Source organism: Ixodes scapularis, unplaced genomic scaffold (assembly GCF_016920785.2).
Source record: "Ixodes scapularis isolate PalLabHiFi unplaced genomic scaffold, ASM1692078v2 PGA_scaffold13__105_contigs__length_92229423, whole genome shotgun sequence".
Lineage (NCBI taxonomy): Eukaryota > Metazoa > Arthropoda > Arachnida > Ixodida > Ixodidae > Ixodes > Ixodes scapularis.
The window spans coordinates 78,480,711-78,505,683 of NW_024609839.1; the positions used below are offsets into that span (position 1 = coordinate 78,480,711).

Below are 24,973 nucleotides of genomic sequence, written 5' to 3' on the forward strand. Positions count from 1 at the left end.
TTCCACGCTGTGCGACTGTCGTAGAACCCCTGTGACGTCCTTTACGTGAGGGAGCGTCTCTTGTCCAATCCCCTAATGTACAGGCCAGTTTCCAACATGTCAAGTCCTGCATCCAGCAGGCACCCATTCTGTGGACATTCCGTCCCACACTTCCGGTCGTCGCTTCAACCGACGCCTCAAACTACGGCTTATGAGCCGTTCTTCAACAACAGCAGGGAAATTGTCCAAGAACAGTCACTTTCGCTTCTCGTTCGCTCTGAACACAAGTTTTCCAGAGGTGAAGGGGAAGCTTTCTCAATACTATAGGCTGGCGAGAAATGGGATGTCTATTTGTGGGGTCGGCAACTCAGTATCCATACCGATCATCAAGCTCTGGTAGCGTTAATGCCCTTACAAGGCCACAGGCGACCATCCCCGATGCATCAGTCGCTCAATCAACTAGATGGTTCAACTATAACTAGTTCATGAAGTACAGTAAAGGCAGCAACAATGTAGTCGCTGACGCCCTTTCTCGATTCCGGTCTCGGATGCCAAAGACGAGAAGGTTTTCGAAGAAGTCGTGTCCATTTGTTAAGCGAGTCTCACGCAGAGAGATTTCAAGCAAGCAAGGTTGCACGATCCAGTTTCGCCTACTGCCACGACTTATCTTTCCAACATGTGGCCGACAGAAGATGGGATACCTCCCGACTTTTTAGCTTATTTTGTCGTTCGTGACCAACTCTCAGTTACCGATGCATTGTTTCAAGCAGAAAACACACGAGACACAACAGGGAATCGCATGCACCACCATACCCATGAAAGAGTTGCACTCGTCGGCTCATGTCAACCAACGTGTCAAAATGATGGTTCAAAACTGTACAGCACGTCAGCCCACAGACAGGCCGGCAAAGCCATCCCCAGCATCTCCAACCGAAATAGTTTGTCACACATCCATGGATGTGGATGTGTGGCATCATTTAAAGAGAGATGTTTTTATTACATTGGTACATTACCACAGCAAGTCGCCCGAGGTGGCATCGGCCCACGACGTCACAACTGGTTCAGTCATAAAATTTTTCAGGTTAGTCTTTACCGCGAGGGTCTATTGCAAGAGGTTGTGAGACAGTGGTCCGCAGTTTGTCTCTAGAGAGATTGTTGAGCTTTTGCAGATGCATGGCATCAAACACACTACCGTACTATCCCACCTAAAATTGAAAGCAAATCGAGTGAAAATAAGGACTGGGCCAACTCTCGGTGAGCAATCAACAGAAGTTGAAAAAGTGCCACTCCAGATCACGTGACCTGCCAAACTTGCTATCTCAGCAAGGAGTAATGAAGCATAGACGACCGTCCCCCTACCAGTCAGAAAATGTTCGCTTTTCTCCTGTCGTGGCTAACTAACCCCTTTGAGAACATGATAGTGCTTCAAGACAGGGACGAGAGTAAGAACGAGACAACACAATGCACTAACTTCAACTGTTTAATCCTCAAAGTTTCAGAACCAACTCGCCTAAGAATCCGCATTACTTAACTAACCCCATTTTTGCCAAAGTCACCCTTGGCCCAGGCACTGCATTTACTAAAAAGAAATCTACCTTTCGACGTTTTTGAAGAAAAAGTTAAATCATGTCAAAAATAGGGGTGGGCTATCTTTAGGGGGCGGGGCATCTCTAGGGATATCACGGTAAGTCTTCCTTTGTCATCCTCGAGAAAGTAGACAGGTCGAACGATTCAACAGAGTTCTTGAATTCATCATCCAGTTGGTTCCCGTCCAACGTCGACAGCTTTCTGAAGCAATCACTGAATATCTCTATGTTTGTGGAAGTACAGCACACGCGGCGACCGGAGAAACACCATCTTTACTTCCGCATGGTCGTAATCATGGAACACGTCTTCATCTACGAGGTCGAGGGACATCCAAGGGTACCGTCCCTCAACGTATCGTGCAACAAGATCTCCCCGATAGTCGGTGAATATCTGACCAAAATGAAGACTTATTCAGACGCCAGGCTTGAAGGCTAAGCACCCAGGTTATGCCCCATCACGAACGTCGGAAGAAATACGCGGAATAAATATTCTCTACCGCAGCTCATTCACCAACAAGCGGGACCAGCCACCCATAGGTTATAGTCTGTGACAGGTCAAGAGTGAAGTGGAAGCTCCTCCCAGCTCTTTCCACTTTAGCAGAGCAAATGCTGGAGAGGGGCTCGGCTCCTCTCCTCCAGCTTTATCCCCGCTAAAGGGGAGAGAGGTGCGAGGAACTTCCACTTCACTCTTGACCTGTCACTAACTATAGGTGATGGCACCACCTGGAATGCAGCTGAGCTCACATACACCACGCCGAGACTTCCCCAATTTCAATCTTCCCGGGTCACAGATGATCAGTTTTTTTCGGTAGCCCACACTGCAGCCCAGAGTCCCAGTCATTTACCTTCCAATGATCGGGGAGCCGCGATTCTCGGTGCGGCAGCCCGCATTACGTCTGTTCCCGCCGGTCATGGGCCGGCGGTTTTAGACCGAGATTCGGTATCCGTTCCCGCTCCTGCACCTGGCCCGGCTAAGGGTACTTCACAGTTTGAACCGGGGTACCGCAATTCATTGCCCTACCTTTGCTCCGCAACTACAACTGCCTCGACAGAGTCACCGAACTACACAAGGCCAGGCATCTCGTCATCGGACGAGCCATTAGTGGCTCGCTCGGCATCGGAGCCGGGCTGCAGTGCATCTCGGTCAACCACCGTCCCCCTTCCCGCCGGCATCTCATCCCCGGAAACAAAGAAACCGAGAAGGGAATCGCGCTCATCAACGACGTCACATACATCCCTCAGCGGATATCTCCCTCCGGGAATACGGTACACGGAACGACTCTCCAACCAGTCTGCTTAGCGTCCTAATCTGCCCATGCACCGAAGTAGCAGCAAACAACGTCCTAAAAGCCGGAGAGTCACCCTGTCGGACGATGCGATCCTTGCAGTTGGGCATAGAAGTTCCGGAGAAACATATGGGCGAACGCGAGGAACGCCGCCATCATGGCGTCCTAACTCCCAGCCGTCGAAGCTACCGCAGCCGGTCGAGCCAGAGAGCGACCCGCAGCGGAACGGGCGTCGGCCACACCCGCCACTGCTGCCGCAGCAATGCTGCCAGGATCGCGGCCAGCGACGACGTGACACTTTCACGACGTCGCCGGGCGGACATCGAGGGACCGCTTTTTACGACACGGTAGACGCCAGGTCGGAGACACGTCCCGGGCAGTGTACCCACGATTGCCGCTTTAATAACGTCGTGGCGGGTGTTTGGTCAATTTAACAGAGCCAACCAATGGGCATGCCGGCGGCGTCGAACAAGCGCGTCGTAGCCGGCTCGCACGCTTGCATTTATTTGTAACCAAGCGTGTCATCCGGCCTTACGACGAGTAGTAGAATGTGTGTGAAAAACGGCTCAGCCGGAGTCGTCTCGTCTGGCGAGGACAGGAGCCAGGAGATTGGACAGAGTGGTGGGGCGAGATGACGCACGTCGTGTCGGGCGAGTGTGAGGTCACAACCTGCTTTCTTCGTTGTCCTTCCCGTCTGGGGACTGCCCGGTCTTAGTGCTGTAGGGGTCATAAATCTCGTCCTTGCGACGAGAGAAAACGGCGTCACGCCAGTGCCGTCTATGACGCGGCCCTGGAACTCCGTGTCGCTAGGGCGTAGTTTTTGCAGTATTTGCAAGGTCAAACGTATGTGCTACCCGGGACAAGTGAACGTCCCCAACGTCCACTTGTCCCGAAAACACGACGCTCGAAAAAGATGGGAAGCATATGCACATGGCGAGTGTTCCGGGGCTGCCCGACAGACGACGCCAGCACGTCCTCTTGTTGTCGGTGTGGTTACATTTCAAAATGTTTCCAAATGCTTGATCGAGGTCACGTGACTTACGGGTTGCATTTGCAACACGAGCCAAGAGGAGAAGCTGCAGGCGTTCGTTGTCTACAAACGTCTCCACCCACTTTCCTCCTTGGCTCAAAACGACACAATGCACGCACACTTAAACCACTCTGCGCAGGAGGCATCCGCCATCAGACCGGAAATGTCTAGGATCTCCATTCGTCGCAAACGTGTGAACTGGCCTCAAAGAGAGAAAGAGAGGACGCCACCGACCTTGGCAGTGCGAGCCGTCCGGTGAGGGTCCCTGTAGGCCCTGGCGGACACCCCGGCCGCCCGCTTCTTGGGTTCCTCGTGGCCGAAGACGGTGAGTGCCAGCACGCCGGCTCCGACGGGGGGCGGCCGGATATTGGGGCGCAGCTGCGCCAGCTGGCTCACTCGCAGCTCTGCCCGGTGCTCCAGGAACTCGTCCAGGGAGGAGCTCACGAAGGCACACCGCACCTCCCGCGATAGCTCACGCCCTGTGCAGCACGAAAAAAGAGCACCCCGTCGGTTAGCGGGGTGGCCACTGGATGGCGCAAGTCACCACCCGGTCGTGCGTTATATGGGGGGAAGGAACCAAAATGCCAGAGCACGTCGTTTTGGAATGTGAAGGGCTCGGCCACCCAAGGACGTCGCGCTTAAAGGTCAACTTTCTCTGGGCCCTAAAAGTTAATGAGAACAGTGAAAAAAAAATGTTTTGATGAAGTAGAAAGAGGATTAGAGGAATGACGACTAAGATCAAGAGATGGATAGAAATTAAATCTGACTAAATTTGTTTAAACATTTTTTAATTTGAAGTAACTACAATGTCCTTGGGCGAAAACTGAGGGACCACTTTTGTGGACATGGTAACACGTACCAGGCACTGTACCCAAACCGCGAACACCTACCTGCGTCAGAGCGAGCAGTTCGGGTGGCGGGCGCCGGCGGGGCGGCCACGGGCGTCGCTACAGGGGACCCATCTGCAGACGCCGGGGAGCCCGGGCTCTGGTCGGGGTCGCTCCTGGCCCCGCAGTCGCTCCTCTGCTGTTCCAGCACCCACTGCGTCGTCTGCTCCAGGGCACGGTCCACCTGCTGCCGTTCGGCGCAGAACGCCTTCCGGCGCCACCCCTTGATCTGCGTGACATCCGTTGTCTTGCGAGGAAGCAACCCGGATGACTCCTCCCCCTCCTCCCCCTCCTGCCCCGCCGCCCCCTCCTCCTCCTCTTCCTCCTCCTCCGTCCAGCGGGTCTCCGGATCGTGGGAGTCGCCGTCTTCGTCGTCGAGCGCCGCCAGCTCCAGCGGCTCGGCGCGTACCGTGGGGAAGCAGTCCATGCTGTGGGTGAACTCGAGCAGTTCCTCGGCGCTGGAAAAACTGAAGAAGTCCACGCCGTCTATGCTGTCCACCTCGACGTTGCCCTGGAAGCGCTTCAGCGCCGACCTCGCCTTCTCCGCCGCTGGGTCCGGGTCCTGCGCACCAGGGGCACGGTCGCCGCGGTTACGCCGCGAGCAAAGCTTTCAGAATACACAATTGGCTCCATCTCAGCACAGAGTAAAAATCTTTTGGACCTTGGAGCTCAAAAGCTACTCGCATCTGGCATTGGTCCACCAGCAAGATTTGGAATACGGCAAAAAATTACGTCGTTTGACATTCGTGGCTCCGAGCAAGTGGTACCCCATAAAGCAACGTGGCAACATTCTTTGGGGTGCCTTTAGTTAACGACGTACAAAGAACGACATACCTGTTTCTAAGAATTTATGAACTCAGTTTATTCTATGTGGCATTCAGTGTCCAGCCGCGTGCCAACTGCTTGAGCGGCGTTGTCACGATCCTCGGATCAGTCTCGTTGCAACGGCATCTGCCATAAAGAGGTTCCGACACTTCCGACCTTGAGACTCCAGGCACTCTGTGGACATCTCGTGGCTCCGACTTGGACCCCAAAATCCCAACTATTTGCCAATTATTTTACCAGGTCAAGTAGAACGAACCCTTTTCAAACCTAAGCCTTCATGGCAGCGAGCATGACTGGTCCCCGGCAGTCCGAACTTCGCTGCGGCACAACTCGGCTATTGGCCGAAGCCAGCAAGCTAGTCACGCAGTCGGAGCAAGGCACGCCATGCCGTAGCGTTGGCACACACTCCAACAACGGAGGGCTGCAGCGACGTTTTGGAAGCCTGTGATTTTTTTTTAAGCGCGATGCAATTTCGCGTTTCTTCCTCAGAAGCCCGTGTCTCATCTACACAATGGCGTGGTCAACATTTCAGAGATGGCCGCCGTATCACTGCAGTTTGGTGACGACCAGGCAATAAAGCACCACTTGAGGCATCAGCTACGCTGAGATTTCGGATTGTACGCCTCTCCCAAAAACATTTCACTACGGTGAAACTACTAAAGGTTTACTATGTCCCACGTTAGCCACTCTTAATGTTTTAAAGATCTTTCTGCCAAATCAGGAATATAAGCACAAGCTTGAACCATGTTCATTCTCAAATTCCCAATGAATGGGGCAGTCTCGATCACACACGGATAACCAACGAAGAACGATGACTGCGAGCATTGTGAAACATGAATCTAGTGTCTCAAGTAATGCATCGATACTAGTGAAGATGATGCTGGAAAGTGCCAAACAATTCACCTTTCAAGGAGGAAGTTACTCCCGTACCTGCATTATTCGCGCCAAATTAAATGGCCTTTTGAACCTGCCTACTTAGTTTCACCTCGCTAACCCCCCAAAAAATGTTAAAATTTAAAAAATAAAAAAAAATAAACGTTATTAGCGCAGTTGGTACTACGCTATGTCCGAAGTATAAACGGCTCGTATGCACAGCCGATAACTTTTAAAACTGTTTTGCCTTCGCTCGTTATGCCACATTATATTTGTTCCACTTCGAGTGTTCTACGAACGTCTGCCGAATCAATCGCATCGTGACTACCGATTTTGCACGAATTTGTGTCTTTATTTTTCTTTCCTATAGTAGGTTACAGGTTAAGAAGGTACCGGCAAATGCCCCTCAAAGGGAATCATATATCCCTCCGCCACCTCCGCATCCGATAGCGTCCCATCGTTTCCGTGACGTCGCGGCCAACGCGCGAGAAGGGTCTTGCCTTTCTGTACATATTTGCTTTATCTTCGACTTTGACTTAGCATTGTGGAAGCCATGAGAGGGAGATTAGAGTTTCCCCCCTCCGATGGAAACAAATACGACTTTCGGGAATTAGCTTCCCCCTTCGATGGATACAAAGGTCGCTTTCTTAAAAAGTGGGGATCGAAGACAAGTTAGCACCACTCTGTGGCCATTATTTATCCATTGAAGCGGAACAAGGAGCATTTCCAGTGAACTCTTCTTTCAACTGCGGAGGGATCTGAAACGGGTGCATCACGCTTGTGGGAGGAGCTTCTTCTAACATCTTGACTCGTAACCGACAATAGTCGCGTTTTATGCTGTCCTTCCTTCACGTTACCTTGTACAACTCAATGCAAATGTCTTTTTTTTTTTTTCTACCCAATCATTTCTGTGGAAGATTTCCCATTAATAATCTAATCAATGATTTTGACATGACCCTCATTCTGTGCCTTGGAGCAAACACCAGGGGGCACTGACAGACAGCGTTTTCGAACAATTGCAATATTACGTCTGCTACACCCAGAGATTTCACGCCTTTGCCAAAATATAATGCACAATGCATCTCAAAAGATAAATAATAGTGACGTTCGAAGTCTCCATGCAACCATTTTCATTGATCAAATTTTATGAAAGTACTGGGGGACCGAGGATGGCCACACCCCGACCCGCCCCCGCCCCCCCCCCCCAAAGACATAATGCCTATGAATTTCAATTTCTGTGAGTTAATTAGGAAGTTTTGCCATCTAGAACTGGTCATTTTTATTGACTGAAGCCCAACAAACAAAACGACACAAAAACAAGGCTCTACAAAAAGCACTTCAGTGTCCCTTTAAGGGTACCCGCAAAGAGACAGGGGAGGGCACCTGGTGCAGCTTGGCGGGCGTCAGCAGGGGCATCTCGGGAGACCCAGACTCCTTGGCTCTGTCCAAGAGGGGCTCCAGGCAGGGCATGGCCTCACGCTCCTCTTGGGAGTCCTGCATGTACCGCCACGGCGTGTCTCTCGTCAACGCTGCCTGCATCCTTCTGCGAACCACCGCCCGACACAAAGGCCGTCCCACCGTCTTGAGTCCCGGCCAGACAAGTCACAAGCCTGGCGACTCATTTCCCGACGTAAAAGGGGATCGCAGCTTCCTCCCATTATTTACATGCAGGGTTCCGTTTTTTCGGGGCTCGTTTTTTAATGTGAAACGTTCTTTGGCGAAGTGTTCGGCATCTTGTGAACCTTGAAAGTGAAGCCCGGATAAAAGCGTGGCCACGAAACTCGACACCGATTGGGCGACGGGTGGGAATTGAGGAGTGAGGTGCTCAACCCTGGACGAAAGGTCGGACAAGACCCGACAAGGCCTGCCGGATGGGCAGAGTAGCACACATGTTCTTGCAGTTGCTCGGACTTGTAGCAAATTTTGTTCCTGGGCCAGGGTTAGGCAGTAGCATGGTGCATTTTCTAAAATTTTAAGGACAAAATACTAACTCGTTTATCACTCAGCTTTGAAGGAAATAGAAAAAAAAAGTGCAATCTCACTACGTCACTAACAAAATGAGTAAGCAGGACGAATGACGAAAATAATCCCTGGAGAAGGGGAACAAGAGGGACAAAGGACAAACACAAATCTCCTAACAGAGCTAGGTGACTGGTAGTGATGGACCGAATCTGTCAAACTTCAGATTCGGCAAAGTTCGGCATATGTCGAACTTTTGAAGGAAATTTCGGCAAAGATTCGGCAAATGTCTGCGCACGCGCGAGAACGTGACAGGGCCATGGATTGCAAATGGACGCCGTACGGTCGTGTAGTTACCTTCGTACAGTGTAGAACAACCAGTGCTTACGGCGAGGTGTGGGAGCAGGCAACACGGTAACTGGCGTTTGTGAGCCTCTGCGATAGTGGTTCTCTCTAATAGTTTCTGTCTCAAGAACAGAAGATTGACCAATAATTTACGCAGTCCTCTGCACAAGTGACAGATGATGCGGTACTTTCTGGATGACGCAATTTTCATTCGACCTTTTTAGTGATGCAACGAGGTAGTTGAAACATTGACTCACAATTACTTTAAAGCACTCCTTGCAATTATAACAATCCCGTTTTCGGCTCACAAGAGTTTCGTGCCACAACAAAATAATATTGCTTTTTAATTAGCGTTATTTCGCGGTGATTATGTATCTATATAAAACAACACAGAACTCTTGTGCTCGACGTTGCACATCCGACATCCCTAACTCTTCCCATCTTCCTAAACGTCCGTGTGTGTCTTAACACCAGAAACTGGCACTTTAAAGGTTAAAAGCGAGACGTTGCGAATATGGGACGCACACTTTCATGCAAAGCTGACGTGGAGTGACTCAAATCGGAAGACATGCATATTGACAATAATATTGTTATTTTTTCTGGTGAAGGCTCAGTAACCGTTGCATTCATTTTCGCGCACGAAACGGCGATTCGCAGAGAAAGTAAAACCGCAGTGCTATTATTGCCTTTGTGTTTACACCACACACACTTGCAGGCTTGCGCTGATGAGGCTTCCAAACCGAAACACTCGTAGCGCGATTCGTGACTGCGCTCGCTACTACCCAACGTTGCTACTCCCCAACCTCCTTGTCACGCCACTTCTACAAGTCACTAAAATTGCCAGTAAACGCACAAAAACACCCCCGATACAATTATCTTGTAGAATATCACCTTATTAAGTAATAACTGCACCAATATGCATTGCATGTTGCATTTAAGTTAAGAAAAATGCAACATAAAACCTTTTTTCGCCAGAAAAAACAAAATATCAACGTAAGTCTGGTAACATTGTATTTTTGCCGAATCTTTGCCGAATCTCTAGAGAAGTTCGGCAAAAGTTTGGCTTTGCCGAATCCCAAGATTCGGCATCGAACTGTCGATTCGGCAAAAGTTTGGCCCATCACTAGTGACTGGTGCGCAACCGAAAAAATCCGCCTGGTCCGGTATCGAACCCGGGACCTCTCCATTACAGGTGGAGCGCTCTACCAACTGAGCTAACCAGGGGTTAGACATCAGTAGAGCAAACGGGTTTTATCAGCTGCCACCAATCTAACACCAACAAGGGTGAAGCTTGCAATTTAAGGTTACGATTATAATGCCATTAGAATGCCATTAGAATGCAAAGGTGCAAGCGAGCTGGACAAGAATGACGAAAATATTCCCTGGAGAAGGGGAACAAGAAAGACAAAGGGCAAACACAAATCTCCTAACACAGCTAATTAGGCAAGTTTGGCAAGTTAGGGTGAGATGAGGTATATATACCCTGTTGCAAGTTAAGAGAAGCAGAACAAGCTTCACCCCCAAAGCCCTATACTCCTTCAACTTTGGCAGAGCAAACGTCGGAGAGGAGGCGATAGAAGGCAAGGAGGGCGTGCGACTTCCTCTTGAGAGTATGCCCTGCCAAGTTGCTAAAAGCTTAGGGTTTTGTGTAGGAGCCTGTCCCACTTTTCTTAAATCGCAACAGGGTATAGTAACGAAGATTCGTTACGCAAACTGCACGAGAGGCCGGATTCACCTCGAGGTTGACGGAGTCGGCGGAGCTGCTGAGCAGGTCGGGCATGTCGGCGAGAAGAGGCCTGCCCGCCCCATCGGTGCCTGCGCAAGGTGACTCCTCCGAGGGACTGGTGGCCTCCGGCAGCCCCGGCTCCGCTCCGGCTTCCCCGGCGCCCTCCGCCCCGACGCCCTGGGAAGGTTCCGGCTCCGGCTTCTTCGGACTGCTGCGGGGCACGGGAAGGGATGCTTGCTCGGCCCGCCCTGGTTCTCAAGACCGCGGGCGCCGTGCGTGGGCCCGGGCCGCCATCATTGGCTCCAACTACGGAGCCTAGAACGCGTCTCCGGCCGGCGTGCTTAGCATCCCGTCCCACCCATACGCCGAAAGTGGTCACCATCGCCGCTGCGACGCCGCCAGAATTGCAGCCGGTGACAATGTGACGCTCGTACGACGTCGCTGTGGACGCGTTCTGAGTCTTACTCAAATGGATCTAAGTTACTCCGGTGGATCACGTCATGTGACAATGTGGACAAAGCGACGCCGGATGCGGGTATGTTTCCGAACGCCAATGTACGAAACTTCTACCCCAGGACAGGGGTCTCCCAAACTTTTTGGCCAAGGGGCGGACCGAGGTCTGATACTGTTTCAAGGGCCAGAAAATGAACAAGTAAATGTAAATGAGAAATAAATTTAATAAATATTCCTACATCAGCATCTAAATGCAAAGATAAAAATTTAAGTAAAAAAGAATAGTAATAATAATAATAATCTAAGGTGCGTGAAAGCTTTGCGTTATGTTGAAATTCAATATTTCACTAATTATGACATTACACAATAATTGGGGCTCAGAAAACTCGCCAGGCGTAAATTGAAGCGCGTAGAAACTTTGGCACGTTTACGCAGGGCGAAAGAATAATGAGAATGACAGAACTGACGCCGACAATATGCAATAGATAAGATATTGCGCTTGGATTCAGCAAAAGAACTTTAGCTTACATAGTTACACAGACACAAAATGGGGAACTGGGACTGGCGATGTCAATGATGACAACGTCCAAATAATAATTTGACGATAGGACACATCTTATCGACAAACAGATTTCTCTCGTTTCTTTTTTATAGTGTTTTCGCTTATGCGGTTGGCGCGCATGTGCGCCTATCGGAAGACCCCGCGGGCCGAGGTTTGGAAACGCCTAACCTAGAATCAGATTGCGTAAATTTTAGAATGCAGCCTGGGCGAAAATTGAAAACCACAATTAGTAGCCGGCAAGAGCCTATAACGCATTCCGGGTGCCCTAGCTCTAATTATGGTCACCAACAGGGGGGGGAAGAGAGGGGAAAAGCCTCCGTCAGAGGAGTCTCCGCCATTTTGTCACCTAGTGTGGAGTGGGTCCAACTGGCGACGGCTACGATTTAACGCTGCGACTTCCCCAACGTTCAGCACGGCGTCGAGAAGCTGGAGCAATGACGTTTTGCTGCACCACGGACTATCTTAGCATTTCCTGCCATTTCATATAAAGCTACGACTGGCGACGATTATTTTTTAACAACGAGACGGCCAAAGTGTCTCCGAAGAGCAGCTCATTTAACAGCTGTAGGTCCACCATTATGAGATCCGACTCGGTCATGGATTTCCCCCTGGTGGGAGGGCTTCTTTGAGCGTCGCCCGCCAAAGGGCCCACGCCCTACGTTTGAAAACGTTGTCGTCGTTCGCCACTTTTCTCCATGCTTTGGGGCAACAAATTGTTTTCAACGAGTATTGCGCTGTTCGTTTCTTGTGTTTCAGGAGGTTGCTCGCTCCGTTATAATCTGTTTCCCGTGCGCTGCAGCGGGCATCCACATGCCCCTAAAATCCTCGCCTGCTAAACGTGCGGAAAGAAGCCTCTGTGTGAGTGCGACGTATTTAGAGTAAATAGACCCGAATTCGCCAAATCCCCCACAAAATAACCTGTCAGCGTTACAGCGTATTTCAAAGCGCGGAGCCGACGACTCCCAGTTCTCATTCGTAACTTGCGGCTAGTGGACGGCATAGGCCTAATCCACCGGCAGTTGTGAAAAGTTAAACACGGTTTCATAAGCTGTCCGTTCTACAGCTGCTGCTGCGGGTCACTCTCCAGCTCTAACACTCCACAGAAGCCTCAGCAGCCGGGAGCTGGTGGCATTCTCGTTCGGTCAGGCTTTTTTTCTAAATTTTACGCCCGATTGCCAGGATAGCGACATCCAACAGCGTGGCGCTTCAGCTTTAGTGATGTCATTCGTTGCCATTCGAGGACCACTTTGGACGCACGGACGAAACAGACCTTTCCGCCAAATTTCCCAGCCATCAAAGAGAATGCTGGGAACGTAGATACACACACCGCACACGCTTGCTTGCCTTCCACATGCAAAAGAATCAAAGTAAATAACCGAAATAAAGCGTTTGTGGAACGCTTGTACCTATGTTCCCAGCGTTCCATGCTTGGGTAATTCGGCAAGACGTCTATGCGGAGCGCAAGTTCGTCTGCCTCTTTTGCGGGGGTTGTGGTGACGTCAAAATGCCGAGCTCCGATTGGCTCCGATTGAAGAGTAGTGGGCTGACCTCAAAACAAGCATGCCTCAAGGTCTACCCACTATCCTTCAATCAGAGCCAATCAGAGCCCGGTCTTCTGACATCACCACAACCCCTGCAAAAAGAAGCGGACAAACTTGCGCTCCCCGTAGGACGCTAAACACACCGGTCGGTGATGCGTTTAGGGAGGCATACTTGAACTCCCCCACACAGAGTGAGGGCTTGCTGCTGACCTGAGGCACTGCCTTAAGCAGACGACCACGGGGCCCGTGCGCGGCTTCTGCCTGGCCCTCTGCTGCTGCTGTGCCCTGCGCAGGCCCAGCAGCTTCAGGTTCCAGGCGTTGTGGAGGGGGCGTCCCCAGGGGGGCAGCACCGGCACGGTTGACGGAGGGGCGGGGCTCTTGGTGGGGCTGCGGCACACCAGGGCCGACTGCATCGCTTGCGGCCGCCCACCTCCACTACACCGTGCCTATTGGGGGGGGTAGACGTTTGCTTTAGCGCAGAATCTGTGTAGGGCTATCGTTACCTCGACATCGAGGTGTCACACGACACCGCTAATGTCACACACACGACCTCGTGACATCAGCCGCAGCACGTGCCCAGCTCACCCGCGACACGCTCTGCGCGTCTCAAGAGTTTATCGGAGATGAACGAGACGCGCTTAAATTTTTTAATGAAGGATGTCTATAGGCTTGGTGTTTCGTCAAAAAACGCCCCCTTAAAAAGTGGAATGCAGATATGCGATATGCTAAATTCAGTGAACTTGCGTCCTACTTAATTTAGCGGGAAACGTTTGGCCGCTAAATTTTGGTGTATAATTACGTACCAATTCACATATTCTGGCTAAATTTTGCAGTAAAATACTTTAGTGGGACCTACTGTAAAATATTGGGGGAGCACCCACTCCACTTTTTCTGCAGATTGGGTTAATCTAGACACGAGTGCTTGTTCGGTCAAATCATGCACTTAACATATAATTTGCAGAGTCCCCAAGTTTGGGAAATGTTAATGGCGGGCGCCTGAACGAAGTGGGTGCTTCTGCGGTGTTTCACGGTAAGTGCACTAAATTGATTCCCGAGCTCAGAAAAGCTCGCAAATAAACAACCAGCATAGCTCCCAAAAGCCCACAAGAAACCAACCAGCACAGTCCAAAATGTGCTCCACATTGTATGTCAGCCGAAATTATCCTTAGCATTAAACCTTTTTTTCCCTAATTTTACCCCAGATGCATGTAGAAATGCATTCCATGAGGAAAGCAAGAAAGTGGGAGAGGTGGTGCTAAAAACACACAAACCAACAAAAGTTATAGCAAGAAGTAAGCGATATCGTGATATCTGTATACATATAAACAAAAGTTATAATGAGTGAACTGCTAATAGAAATATGATGATGGGATAAACACTTTCAAATCTATACCGCATTTAAATGATGTTGCACCCCTAAAAACAACTTTATAAATGTGTGAATAGAATATGCATGGCACAAAATTCACCTTGCCTCTACAAAAAAAAAAAAAAATCAATTAGTGCAATAAATAGCGCCTAATGTTTGCAACTACTACGTCTACACCCGCATTGGCTGGAGAAAGCATAGAGGATACGATACATCCACTGTGCGCTTCTCCTCCGTTCCCTAAAAAGAGCGTGAAAGAAAAAAGTGTGGAAGAGATAAGTATGTAACCTGTGACCATGGCTGCATTTAAAATGCATTGCACAGCATGCATATTACATTCTCATTTTCTTTTGATCAGGAAAAAAAAAGATGTGGCCCATGTGGCCAAGGTTCTTCCCACAGCGGGCAGCGGTAGTTTTGACGACCACCAGCCAGGATGACTGCCCCTCTCTACATGTCCAGCCCACATTTATGTTTTGCCTCCATCAGACAAAACCATGATAATGTGCAATGCCCCAGATTGTCGTGTTTGGCAGGCTTGTCTGGCACTATGCAACAGAACTGCATAATCCCCGCGAACAAAATCACTGCAGACCCGTAGAGAAAGCCAAAAGTTGCAGCTATCGCCCTCTCCTCTTCCTCCCAACACCCTGAAAATTGGAGTATGTCCACATCTCGGGAAAAACCCTGCATGTGGCCTATCAGCCTAGGCATCTTAAGGAAATATCTTCTTAGGAGTGCAGTGCACTTTAAAGGGGCACTGACACCCCAAAGGTCGTATTTATTTTTATTGTCTAAAACGATGCAAGTTGTAGTCATAGACACGCAAAAAAAACCGCATCGCGAAAAAAAATTTTCCCGCGCGCGCGCGCGCCTTTTTATTTTTGGCGTTTGATTTTCCCGCCTCTCACCTCCTCGCTTCTTTTGATCGGTGACGTCAAAAATCAGGAAATTTAGAAGCTTTGTAGGCGACATCTCTATAACATTTAATTACGGCAATCTTAAAACATGTTTTTTAACGCAATTGCGAACGCACTACGGCCCTTCTTTTTGAAATACCAAAAATCGGGAGTTCGTTGTGGTGCCGTCTCCTGGATTTGTATCCTCCAACGGAAAACAGGCGACACCGCTCAAAACCGGTCCGCCGCAACACCGGCGCTAGCCGGCGTTCGCTCCTATCCTCCTCGCTTTGGGTCGCCATGGCAACAGCAGGTAGTGGTGACAGGAAAGTGGACTCTCAGGTCTCCTCAATTTTTGACGTCAAGGCACCGGCGCCGATCGCGCGGGAACTTCGAATTCGGCATTTGGAAATTGTTTTTTTACTTCACGAATACTGAATTCCCAAATCTCAAATTTTGAGGGTAATGTCCCGGCATCGTTTTCAATCGTTTCGGATAATAAAAAAAATATGATTTTGATGTGTCAGTGCCCCTTTAACCCTTGAGTGCCATGCCCGAGTTCATGCACATTCCCACATGATTTCAGTTTCGGTTTGCTCCCTGCCCTTCCCAACTATCTTTTTTTTTACATGTAGCAGCATGTTTGAGGAAGCAATGAAAACAGTATTTTATCTTGTGGTATCACTTTTTGATGGCACATAATTTTTTTTTTGTTAGGTTAGGCAATTTTTGCTTTGGTGTGTCGCTTTAAAGAATGGCAAATTCAAAAGTTCAACCTCACTTTTTGTGGACACCGAGATATTGAAATTACTAATAAACTCGGTAATCAACAGCTGTGAAAACGAGGAAGTTACAGTTCCGAATAAACAAGGGCCGAGCAAGAAAACACAAAAGATTGCCCTCAGGGTGCAAGGTCAAGACAATACGAGAGATATGTTGCATGTTGGAGGCATAGAGACATCAATGAACTTTTTGCTCATGAAAATGTTGCCAAAATTTGCTTAGAAGGGTGGTGAGCTGGGCTAGTTGGCATGAAGACATGTGGAACATAACAGCGCACATGGGATGAGGTCACAGGAAAGGAACACACGACACAAAAGCGCTGTGTGTTCCTTTCCTTTGTCCTCGTCCTTTGTGCGCTGTTATATTCCACAAAATTTGTGTTCGGCACATGGAAAAAAAATTCGGCGCTCAAAGGTTAAAGAACCTCACGAGAATATCCGTGTCACACAAGGCAGCCATACACTGCAGAAAGCTGAAACAGTGCACAAAGGTGGCGGCAAGGTGAAATTCGCCGAGTAGTTCATGGAAACCAAATTGTATGGTTTGATGGCAACATAACAATCTAAAAAAAAAAAAATCTGGGACCAGAAAAGATATACGACAGAAACAAAACCCCTACAGATGTGTCCGTCTTTCAGTCTCAAGTTCACCAGATTGCCCGAGCCTGTAGTGCACTCTCAAATCTGTTGAACTGCCATGCTTCCATAGTGAAATGCATTTGGATTCACTACTGGAAGACCTTGTTATCTCCCCAAGAAACATCACAACCGCCGCCTCCAAGACACGAAGAGGGCACTCTTGCACAAGACACGAGACAAAATCAATCGAAGATGACCGCCGAAAAAGTGTAAAAAAATTGATATGAGTGTTTATAAACAGTGAGGTTTCTCTGCTTGGATATGGCAACGGCCTTCAACGCATGTCATTCAGTAGTGATTAACACAAATGAGAGATGGTACGAAGCTTGTTCCAATCAAAACGGACAAGAAAATGTTTGTTAGTGGCAACGTTCGACTGGATGACCACCACAAGCCCATCTGTTTTTGCAATGCACAGCAAAGCTTTTCTCCTCTCAGCGGACAAACATGAGCCATCATGACCATGCAAGAAACTCAATATGTTTCCTGAAATAAATACCCAGTGCCAAGAGTCGCAATTCAAACGTCAGTCTGTGCACTTTGGAATTTATGAGATCGGGTCTGTTTGCTATGCCTTTGAGGCACTGCACCTCTGGACTGACCAAACAAATTAATGTCTCAATGAATTGCCACCAAAGAATTTAGTTACAAGTTTGAGGCGAGCCCCCACTAACCCCCCAAAGTTCACTAACAAATTTAATGATATAAGACTTTTCTTTTATAGCTGCAGAAAAACGAAACACTGGGAGGATGACACTGCAAAAGTGTTAAATGGCTATTTCATAAAAAATATATATATATATATATATATATATATTTTAGAAACACAACGAAAGGAGCAGGGAAATACAAGCACCTACTAAATAAAGAAAAGTTACAATCACAGACACACACTCAGGCAAACCAGGCATGTGCTTTGAAGATTGTACGGGTATAAATAAACTATGCATCGAAGCAAGCTGGAACTTTATGAGAATGTGACGCTAGTGCTGGTGATAAAATGTGAACGTTTGAGTACATCATGTTACCTGCAACAAAAGATACAAAATAAAAACAAAATTGCTCTATGAGCAATTTTGTTTTTATTTTAATTTTGTTTAATTTCTTTTTTTTTTTTTTGAACTGTCGGCCATCAGGTTTGAAATGCCATTTTAAACCTGATGGCCGAGAGTTCAAAACAAAATTATAGGCAACAGGAATTTATAGCTAGTAATTACGGAGATGTATAGAAGCCGCACTCTCTTTTGAACTTTTGTTCATCTTCCAGAGAACGACCATTGGTGTGAAGAAACGATAGCTTCTCCGTGTAGAGCAAAGCCAATCCACCACTGGTGCTTAAAACCAAACTTCCAGCTTGTTGGCAGTGCCACAAGTAAATTAATCTACTCAGAACAAAAAAAAAGCAGTGCAATAAAGGATACTAGGACCGCTGTTGGCGTAAACGAAGTGGGGGGGGGGGGGGGGGGGGGTCAACAAGCGCCCTAGTGATACATGCACAAAGTAGGGCAGCCTTTTTTTAAGCAGCAACCCCTTTTCCATAAACGTCATTGCTCTACACTGATGCCCCGCTTTCTCTAAAATGAGCTTCAAAATGTGCCTGTTCTCTGAAAAGTGTAGATGGTTGAGCGTGTTGGTTATTAATTTACGATAAGGAAAGAAGGACATTTACTGACCTTTTGTCTTAAATGTCCCTCTTTCCTTATCGTAAACTCTGAAACGTGTTTTGATGAAATGGCGTTCGACCAATTATAGTAAACCCAACCGACTCGCCCAACTACATTACCTGGATCCACACTCCGCTGCCACATAATGTGCCAAATGGCAGTGGCTGCGACTTGCACCGCCAAAGCAGAGTGCTATCCAGGTAAAAAATCGGCCCTGACATTTTCTTTCTGCTTTGAAGAGCGACTGGGTGCACTTTTATCAGATACAATGAATAAAGCCTTACACAGTTTCAATGCTATATTTGTTCTGAATTCGAACCTGCATCCACCACACTATCTGCTGCACTGCGCGCTCTCTCATTCTGGCGATGGCACGTTACCACGAACTTGCCAAAATGCAGCTCTACAGATTTCCACAAGGGGGGGGGGGAACACAGACATTGCCTTCTTTTGCACACGCTTCAATTCCAAGAGCAAAAGTTTTGAGGAATCAAAGCGGACCAATAGGAGCCCATGGCTAGCAACGACTCATCCACAGTTTCGGACATTCAGTCGACACAAAATAGTGGTTTATGAGCCTTGAAAGCTATAGTTGCAAGGGGCAAAAAGTCAAGCAGTAAGACTATTACTATGCCCTAAATGGTGGGTCTTCGCTGAACAACAATAAGGAGCTTCAAGTAAGCATATTTAGAAAACCTGAGGGAACTTAAAAACAATCTGTAACTCCCAGTTTCACGGAGTCCACCAAGTATCCAAACATTTGAAACTGCTCAGTCAGGGTCTTCCGCTAAATATGTATCTTCTCTCAACGAAATCTTAGACGGTGGCACCAAAAAATGTTTGCTTGGAGGCGCCACTGGTTCCACTCGAAAACACAAAACAACCAACCGATAGTCCTCAATGCAGCAAACCTTCTGAAGTTTAGGAGCACGTGAAAATATGCCTTTCTCTCTGAACAATCGAGGAATGCTGGTCTTCCATTAAAACACGGATGGGCTGGCTGACAGGAAGTGTTTACTGTGGTGGAGAAACTACACTCCACAAAACTGACAAGCCCCGAGCTCCAACAACTGTAGTAGATACACAATAAGCATGAATCAAATACACAAACATAGAGAAAGCTCTAATTTAATAAAAGTAGGAAGTAGGAGCTGGGTACATGAGCCACAGCAAACACCAATTATGTAAAAAAAAGGAGAGTGTAACTGTTTGTTAGATATCTTATCAAGGTCAGCCCTTTCTCTAAAACCCATGAAAAGCATATATGAACTGACTGGCAAAGCTCTTCTGCTCTAAAAACATGAATGGTATTGTTATTACTGAAGCGGGCCAAGTGAGCTAGATTGATTTATTTTTCTAATGTAGCTAGTTCCAGTAAAAGTTGCTCTTCTTCTGCAATTTCATTTGCAAGTTTGCTTTTTATTAGTTCCAGATTCCAGATAAAAATTTCAGAGTATGAGTCATAGGCTCTCGCACTGTGATAACTCCAAGCATTGTTTTATGAGCCATATATTTGTGCAAAAACGTTCCATAAGTCGGGAGAACTCAAGGTTAAAAACGCTTACTCCGACTTAACACAACAAAAAAGATATGTTTTGCCACCCACGCAGGTGGCATCTTCGATAGGAACTGATGCAAATGAGCCAAGAGCCTGCCAGTAACTACCTATCGCAAAACTCCTTGTAAACGTCCGGTAGTGGGAAGTGGTTCAACAACTCCAGAAGCTTTCTTGGGCCTTAACATTGTTGTTCTCTTGCCAAGGCACTGTCGAAATGGAAGATGTGCTCCGAGCACAGCTGGACAACAGGACAAGCCTTCCATTTTAGCATTTAGCAATGCATCGACCTTGGCAAGAAAGCAGTGCTGGGGCCCAAGAAAGCTTCTGTGGTCGTAGTTTGTCCGATGCGACTCATCCGTGTACAACACCAACCGTGGCCCTCAATTGGATGTTTACTAGGACATTTGCGGTAAGTTGCGACTGGCAGGCTCTCGCCTCATTTGCATCAGTTCATACTGCAGATGCCACACGCATGGCTGGCAAAACGTCTATGTTTTTGGTGACGTCTTCGTTGTGTTAAGTAGGAGTAACCATTTTTAGCCAAATATTTCTGCGAAGACTGCGTGCTGTGGTGCCAACCCAGACAAGATCGCAATAATACAGTATTATAAATCTCTGCTTTAACACCAACTGGAAGAGTTGAATATTAAATGATATGTAGATCCCACGACAAAATTTTTTCGCTGAATGATTTATGTGATTTTCTCATGAGACATGTTGCGTGTGCAATGACTGTCTTATAACCACCCACGAGAAATCTGCTGATAATCAAATAGCAGAAACAATGAGAGCATAAAGACAAAAAAAAAGTCCTAGGAGAAATAAATTCTTTCTTTGCACACAGCTGGCTAAATGTTGTAAAAGCGTCACATCAGAAACCGGAAAATCGAACGGATCAAGGTGACAGGACTTTGGACAATAGTATATAAAACCTGCATACCAGAATTTAAGAAAATAATAAGGCAGGCGAGCTGGTTAAACATAGACATATGAAACCTGAGATATACAAAACATAGACATACAATATCTAAAAAAAGAAATAAACAGACATTTACAACCAAAGACATGCCTTATCTGTCCCTTATTTGTGTGTGGTCTACCTGTAGACCCCTTTTCAGTTGATATAAAATGCTATTTAAAAGTTAAACGAGACATGACACTGCTTTCTTCAAACTAAAATGAAGTATTTTTGCCAAATGTGCTTTTGTATTAAAAAAAAAGGCAGCTTGCACAATTACTATGAAATTATAGATGTTACCTAAGCATCCAATGTCAAAATGTCTAAAGGAACAAAACAGAAACAAACCAGTAAAATATGTGGCTGACAACAGGATTCCTAAGATGTATCAGCAACGGACCTCAGTGTGACCATGACAACTCGGACGAAACATGCCCATTCCAAACAAAAAAAGTTGTTGAAAAAAGCAAAGCATCGTGTGGCCTAACCTTTCTTTTAAAGTGGTTTGCTTGACAAATACACACTCCTTGCCCAAAGGGCTTTTCTGTATACTTTTAGGAGAGATTCACTTTGCTTTTTTGTAAAACATATATTCTTGTGGAAGGAAGATGTACGCTTAAGAACAATTGTCCTTTTTACTTCACTGAACAAGCCCTAAGATGTAGGTAGCACTAAAGAAGTAATTCCAAGGCATTAAAAAGGGTGCGGTCCAAATGAAACAAACAAGATTTGTACCACAAGGAATGTCATCATCCCATCACAAGACAGATCGCCATCGTCAATTTGTGGTTGTGCGTAAAAAACGACTAGCGGCTGGCGGCTGACAGAGTTGCGCATCGTTTGAAGTAAGGACACATCAGCCTATATGCTAACCATTCCAGTAGCTCAATACTCCATCACGCATTCTATGAAACACGCAGCGCCCCTCGCCAGCGCTCAGCTAACCCTAACCGCCGCCCGGCCGCCATGAAGGGACATAGCACGTGTCTGCAATGCTACAATCCTTATAACAGCTGCAGCAGCTAACCAGGACGCTCGGAATTCCCATTGGCCCTTATAAAGAGTTCCATGGAAACGACGAGGAGTACAAATAAAAGATCAGTGCGCTCGACGCACAGCGGCGCTTTCCCGGCTGACGCCTCTCCAGGGGTCGCAAACTCGATGGCATACTTTAAAAACATTTAGAAAGATCCATTGCGTATTTACGAGGAAGCAGGTTCCCTTTACTGGAAACAGCGCTCTCACGATGAACACCAGCGGCCACGTGCAAGAACGCCATGTCCAATGCTAACCCTGACCAGAAGCTCGATCCTAGGATCAAAAGCACGCAGTTTGGCAGACTCGCGATGATGCAGCAGTTTTCCCCCAAAAGCATCTGTCGCTAGTGGGCTCGAACCTGAGCGTTCGAACCACGGCTCAGCGATGTGTCTCACTTTTCGTCAGCGGTTTGCTGATCGTGATACCACATACGGTGTGCTTGTCCTCCAAGTGCCCATGAAATCGACACGCCTAGCCGTTATCTTTTTAAGCACGAGAAAAGAGCGATGTGGCCCCATGCGGTCACCTCAACGCCATCCGAACGACCAACTCCATTGTCCGCACAAATCGCCCTCTAAAAATCCCGAAAAATTATTTAAAGAGAGAAGAAAAAAAGCACTGTAACAACAGCCCATTGCATTTACTGTGGGGGCACGCAAATGCGAAGGCATCTGTTCGAAGCTAGAGCCTGAAGCACGGTGGCCTGAAGCGAACACCAAGTCAGCACGCCACGGACCTTCCGCGCAGTCCCCCGCAAGGCGAACGCAGGCCCGCGGCGCCTCACATTTCGTAGCCGAAAGGCGCCGCAAGCCCAGCAAGAAATAAAACAAGCGGAACAGCGTACGCACCTCGGTCCGCACGAAGTTGCAGCATCGCCCAAGTTCGGAGAAAGCGGCTCGCGCACTCCTCACTTCAAGTGCACCACCCGAGCCGCGTAAACAGACGAACGGCGTTAGGCCTAGCGGCGATCGCAGCCGCTCGGCGCTCCGGTAGCGCGTCCGGCGGCGGTACTGGCCCCTGGACCCGCCGAGGGCCCCCTCGGAGATCGCGGTGGGGTCGGGAAAGGCCTACACCAGGTATCCAAGTGGTAGCGATCGAGTGGCACCAGCTGTGGACGCGGTGGACGCGGTCCGCGCGGCGCACACCTCGACACCGACCAGCGTGCGGAGCACACACACGCTCCGAACTTCGCACATCGCTTGAGTCCCCCCTCCCCTTCTCCGCGTTCGTTTCCCGCCGATGGCAAACTCCGCCTGGCACACACGGTCGCCCTTATTGATGAAATTTGGTTTTCATATGCCTTAGCGGTGGTGAAAAACGTATTCTTGCCCCGATTTTGTGAATCTACCCCAATTGAATATTAGAAGGATGCAAGAACGAAGCGGCGATTCAAGTCCCAACTGGAGTGTGTGGTGACCGACTCAGCCGACGGTTATCTGAGATGACCACGTCGAGTAAAAGGCTTAGAATAACAGCTAACATTCACCCTTTTTGTTTCTTTATGGGCTACGGTGCCGATGACACACATCGGGCTTACACACCGGGGGACAAAAAGCCGCCACAGTTTGCGCAGTCGGTCTTCAAGGAGATTGCGCGCGCAGATGTCTTGTTCACTTCGCCACGCGCTGCAGTCACGAGTCTAACGAATAGACACGGCGTTCGCTTAAAATATACGGGGTGATCTAATGCGAACTTGAGCTTGCGAACATCGCTTAGATCATGAGACGTGTTTCCAATATAAGTCCTGAAAACGGTGCCAGGGTCGCGGGCTCATGCTCTTCCTGGCGGCTACGGAAAAGTTTGAGTCAACAACTCGCGGTCTACAGTTCCATACATAGCCGAATCGACAACTCGCAGGATTCAGACCCTTGTCAGAGCAAAGTTTGCCAATAAGAAAGTTGGTCTAATGACTCCGAGAGGGATAAGCATGGGTGTATCTTGTTGCAGTCGGCCAGTTACCACTGCGCGTTCGTGGAAGGTCAACTCATTGGTACTCTTGTCGTCTAGGCAAGGACAGAACTCTGTGCCTTTATGTAAGGATGGCTTATCGTCTGCACCATTTCTTGAAATATAAGCGGTATCCCCGTGAGGAGAGGTCGAAGTTCCTGAAGACTGTCTATTCCATTCGCTAAGAAATTACGAGAACTTCCCCGATAAACCGCATAACAAGCAGGGCATGGCACTCAGAAAATCCGATGGTGTTCGAAATTCACTGGCTTCGCAGCGTCGCACGAACAACGTGTGACAAGGGCAAGTTCCGATGTCCTTTACCCGCCTCCCAACACTGCACCACTGCGCTTTGGAGATATAAAGCGGGGCAACCATTCGATTACGAGAACCTACTATTTCTGAGCGCAAAGAAAGCTAACACGGCAACCTCAACGTGCAGGCCACATGTCAACATCGAGAACGTTCAAAATGCGAATACTCACGCGATAACAGAATGCCAGCCGATTCTCCGTGCTCTTTTTTAGAAGGATTGTTCGGCCTCGGCGGTCTCCGCGTCTTGACTCTGCCCCAAAAGATGCACAAATCGGCATACGAGTCCACGCTGAAACGCGAGAACGGCCAATGCGTGTTTTCCTACGCACCTCCCCCGGCCGCCATTTTCCTACCAAACTGCGGGAGCTGACCGTACTCTTCCTATAAAGTGACCGCCCTAAGCCTATCTTTTTGTCTCGCGTCTGTGCACCTTTCACCTTTGTCGCTTTTTAGTGCCTGAAAATCGGGTTCATCTGTGCCTAAACGTCAAAACAAACGAGTCATTTGGCTAGTGAACGCAGAAAACTAGCCGAAGTACGCTTCGTATTTCGGTAGCGGGCAAACGACGGCGGCAGCTGGGCTTCGGCCGCACCTTCCGTCTTCCGTCTGGCTGCTCTCGAAGAAGCTTTGCGCATGAGGTTAAATAGCGGGAGTACGTTTTACTCGTTATTGTTTGAGCATACTCATTCAATTAATTACTGCTGCGATAAACGACAGGTCGCTATGATCGGCGTAAACGTTAAAATGATCGG

General features: G+C 48.3%; 1 protein-coding gene across 4 annotated transcripts in view; it reads right to left on the minus strand.

The window, feature by feature from the left end:
- Positions 1 to 24,622, minus strand: part of LOC8025795 (proline-rich protein 36) — a 57,798-nt gene extending 33,176 nt beyond the window's left edge. For 2 of the 4 annotated variants that reach the window (XM_040223275.3, XM_040498783.2), the window contains exons 1-6: positions 24,392 to 24,537; positions 13,263 to 13,498; positions 10,506 to 10,707; positions 7,850 to 7,960; positions 4,772 to 5,330; positions 4,116 to 4,360 (exon numbers count right to left, since the gene is read on the minus strand). In XM_040223275.3, the coding sequence (XP_040079209.1) occupies positions 4,116 to 4,360; positions 4,772 to 5,330; positions 7,850 to 7,960; positions 10,506 to 10,707; positions 13,263 to 13,498; positions 24,392 to 24,499 (1,461 nt within the window). In that variant the 5' untranslated portion in view covers positions 24,500 to 24,537. The other 2 variants (XM_029984355.4, XM_029984356.4) reach the window with 2 other exon arrangements.
- Positions 24,623 to 24,973: the final 351 nt, after the last annotated feature.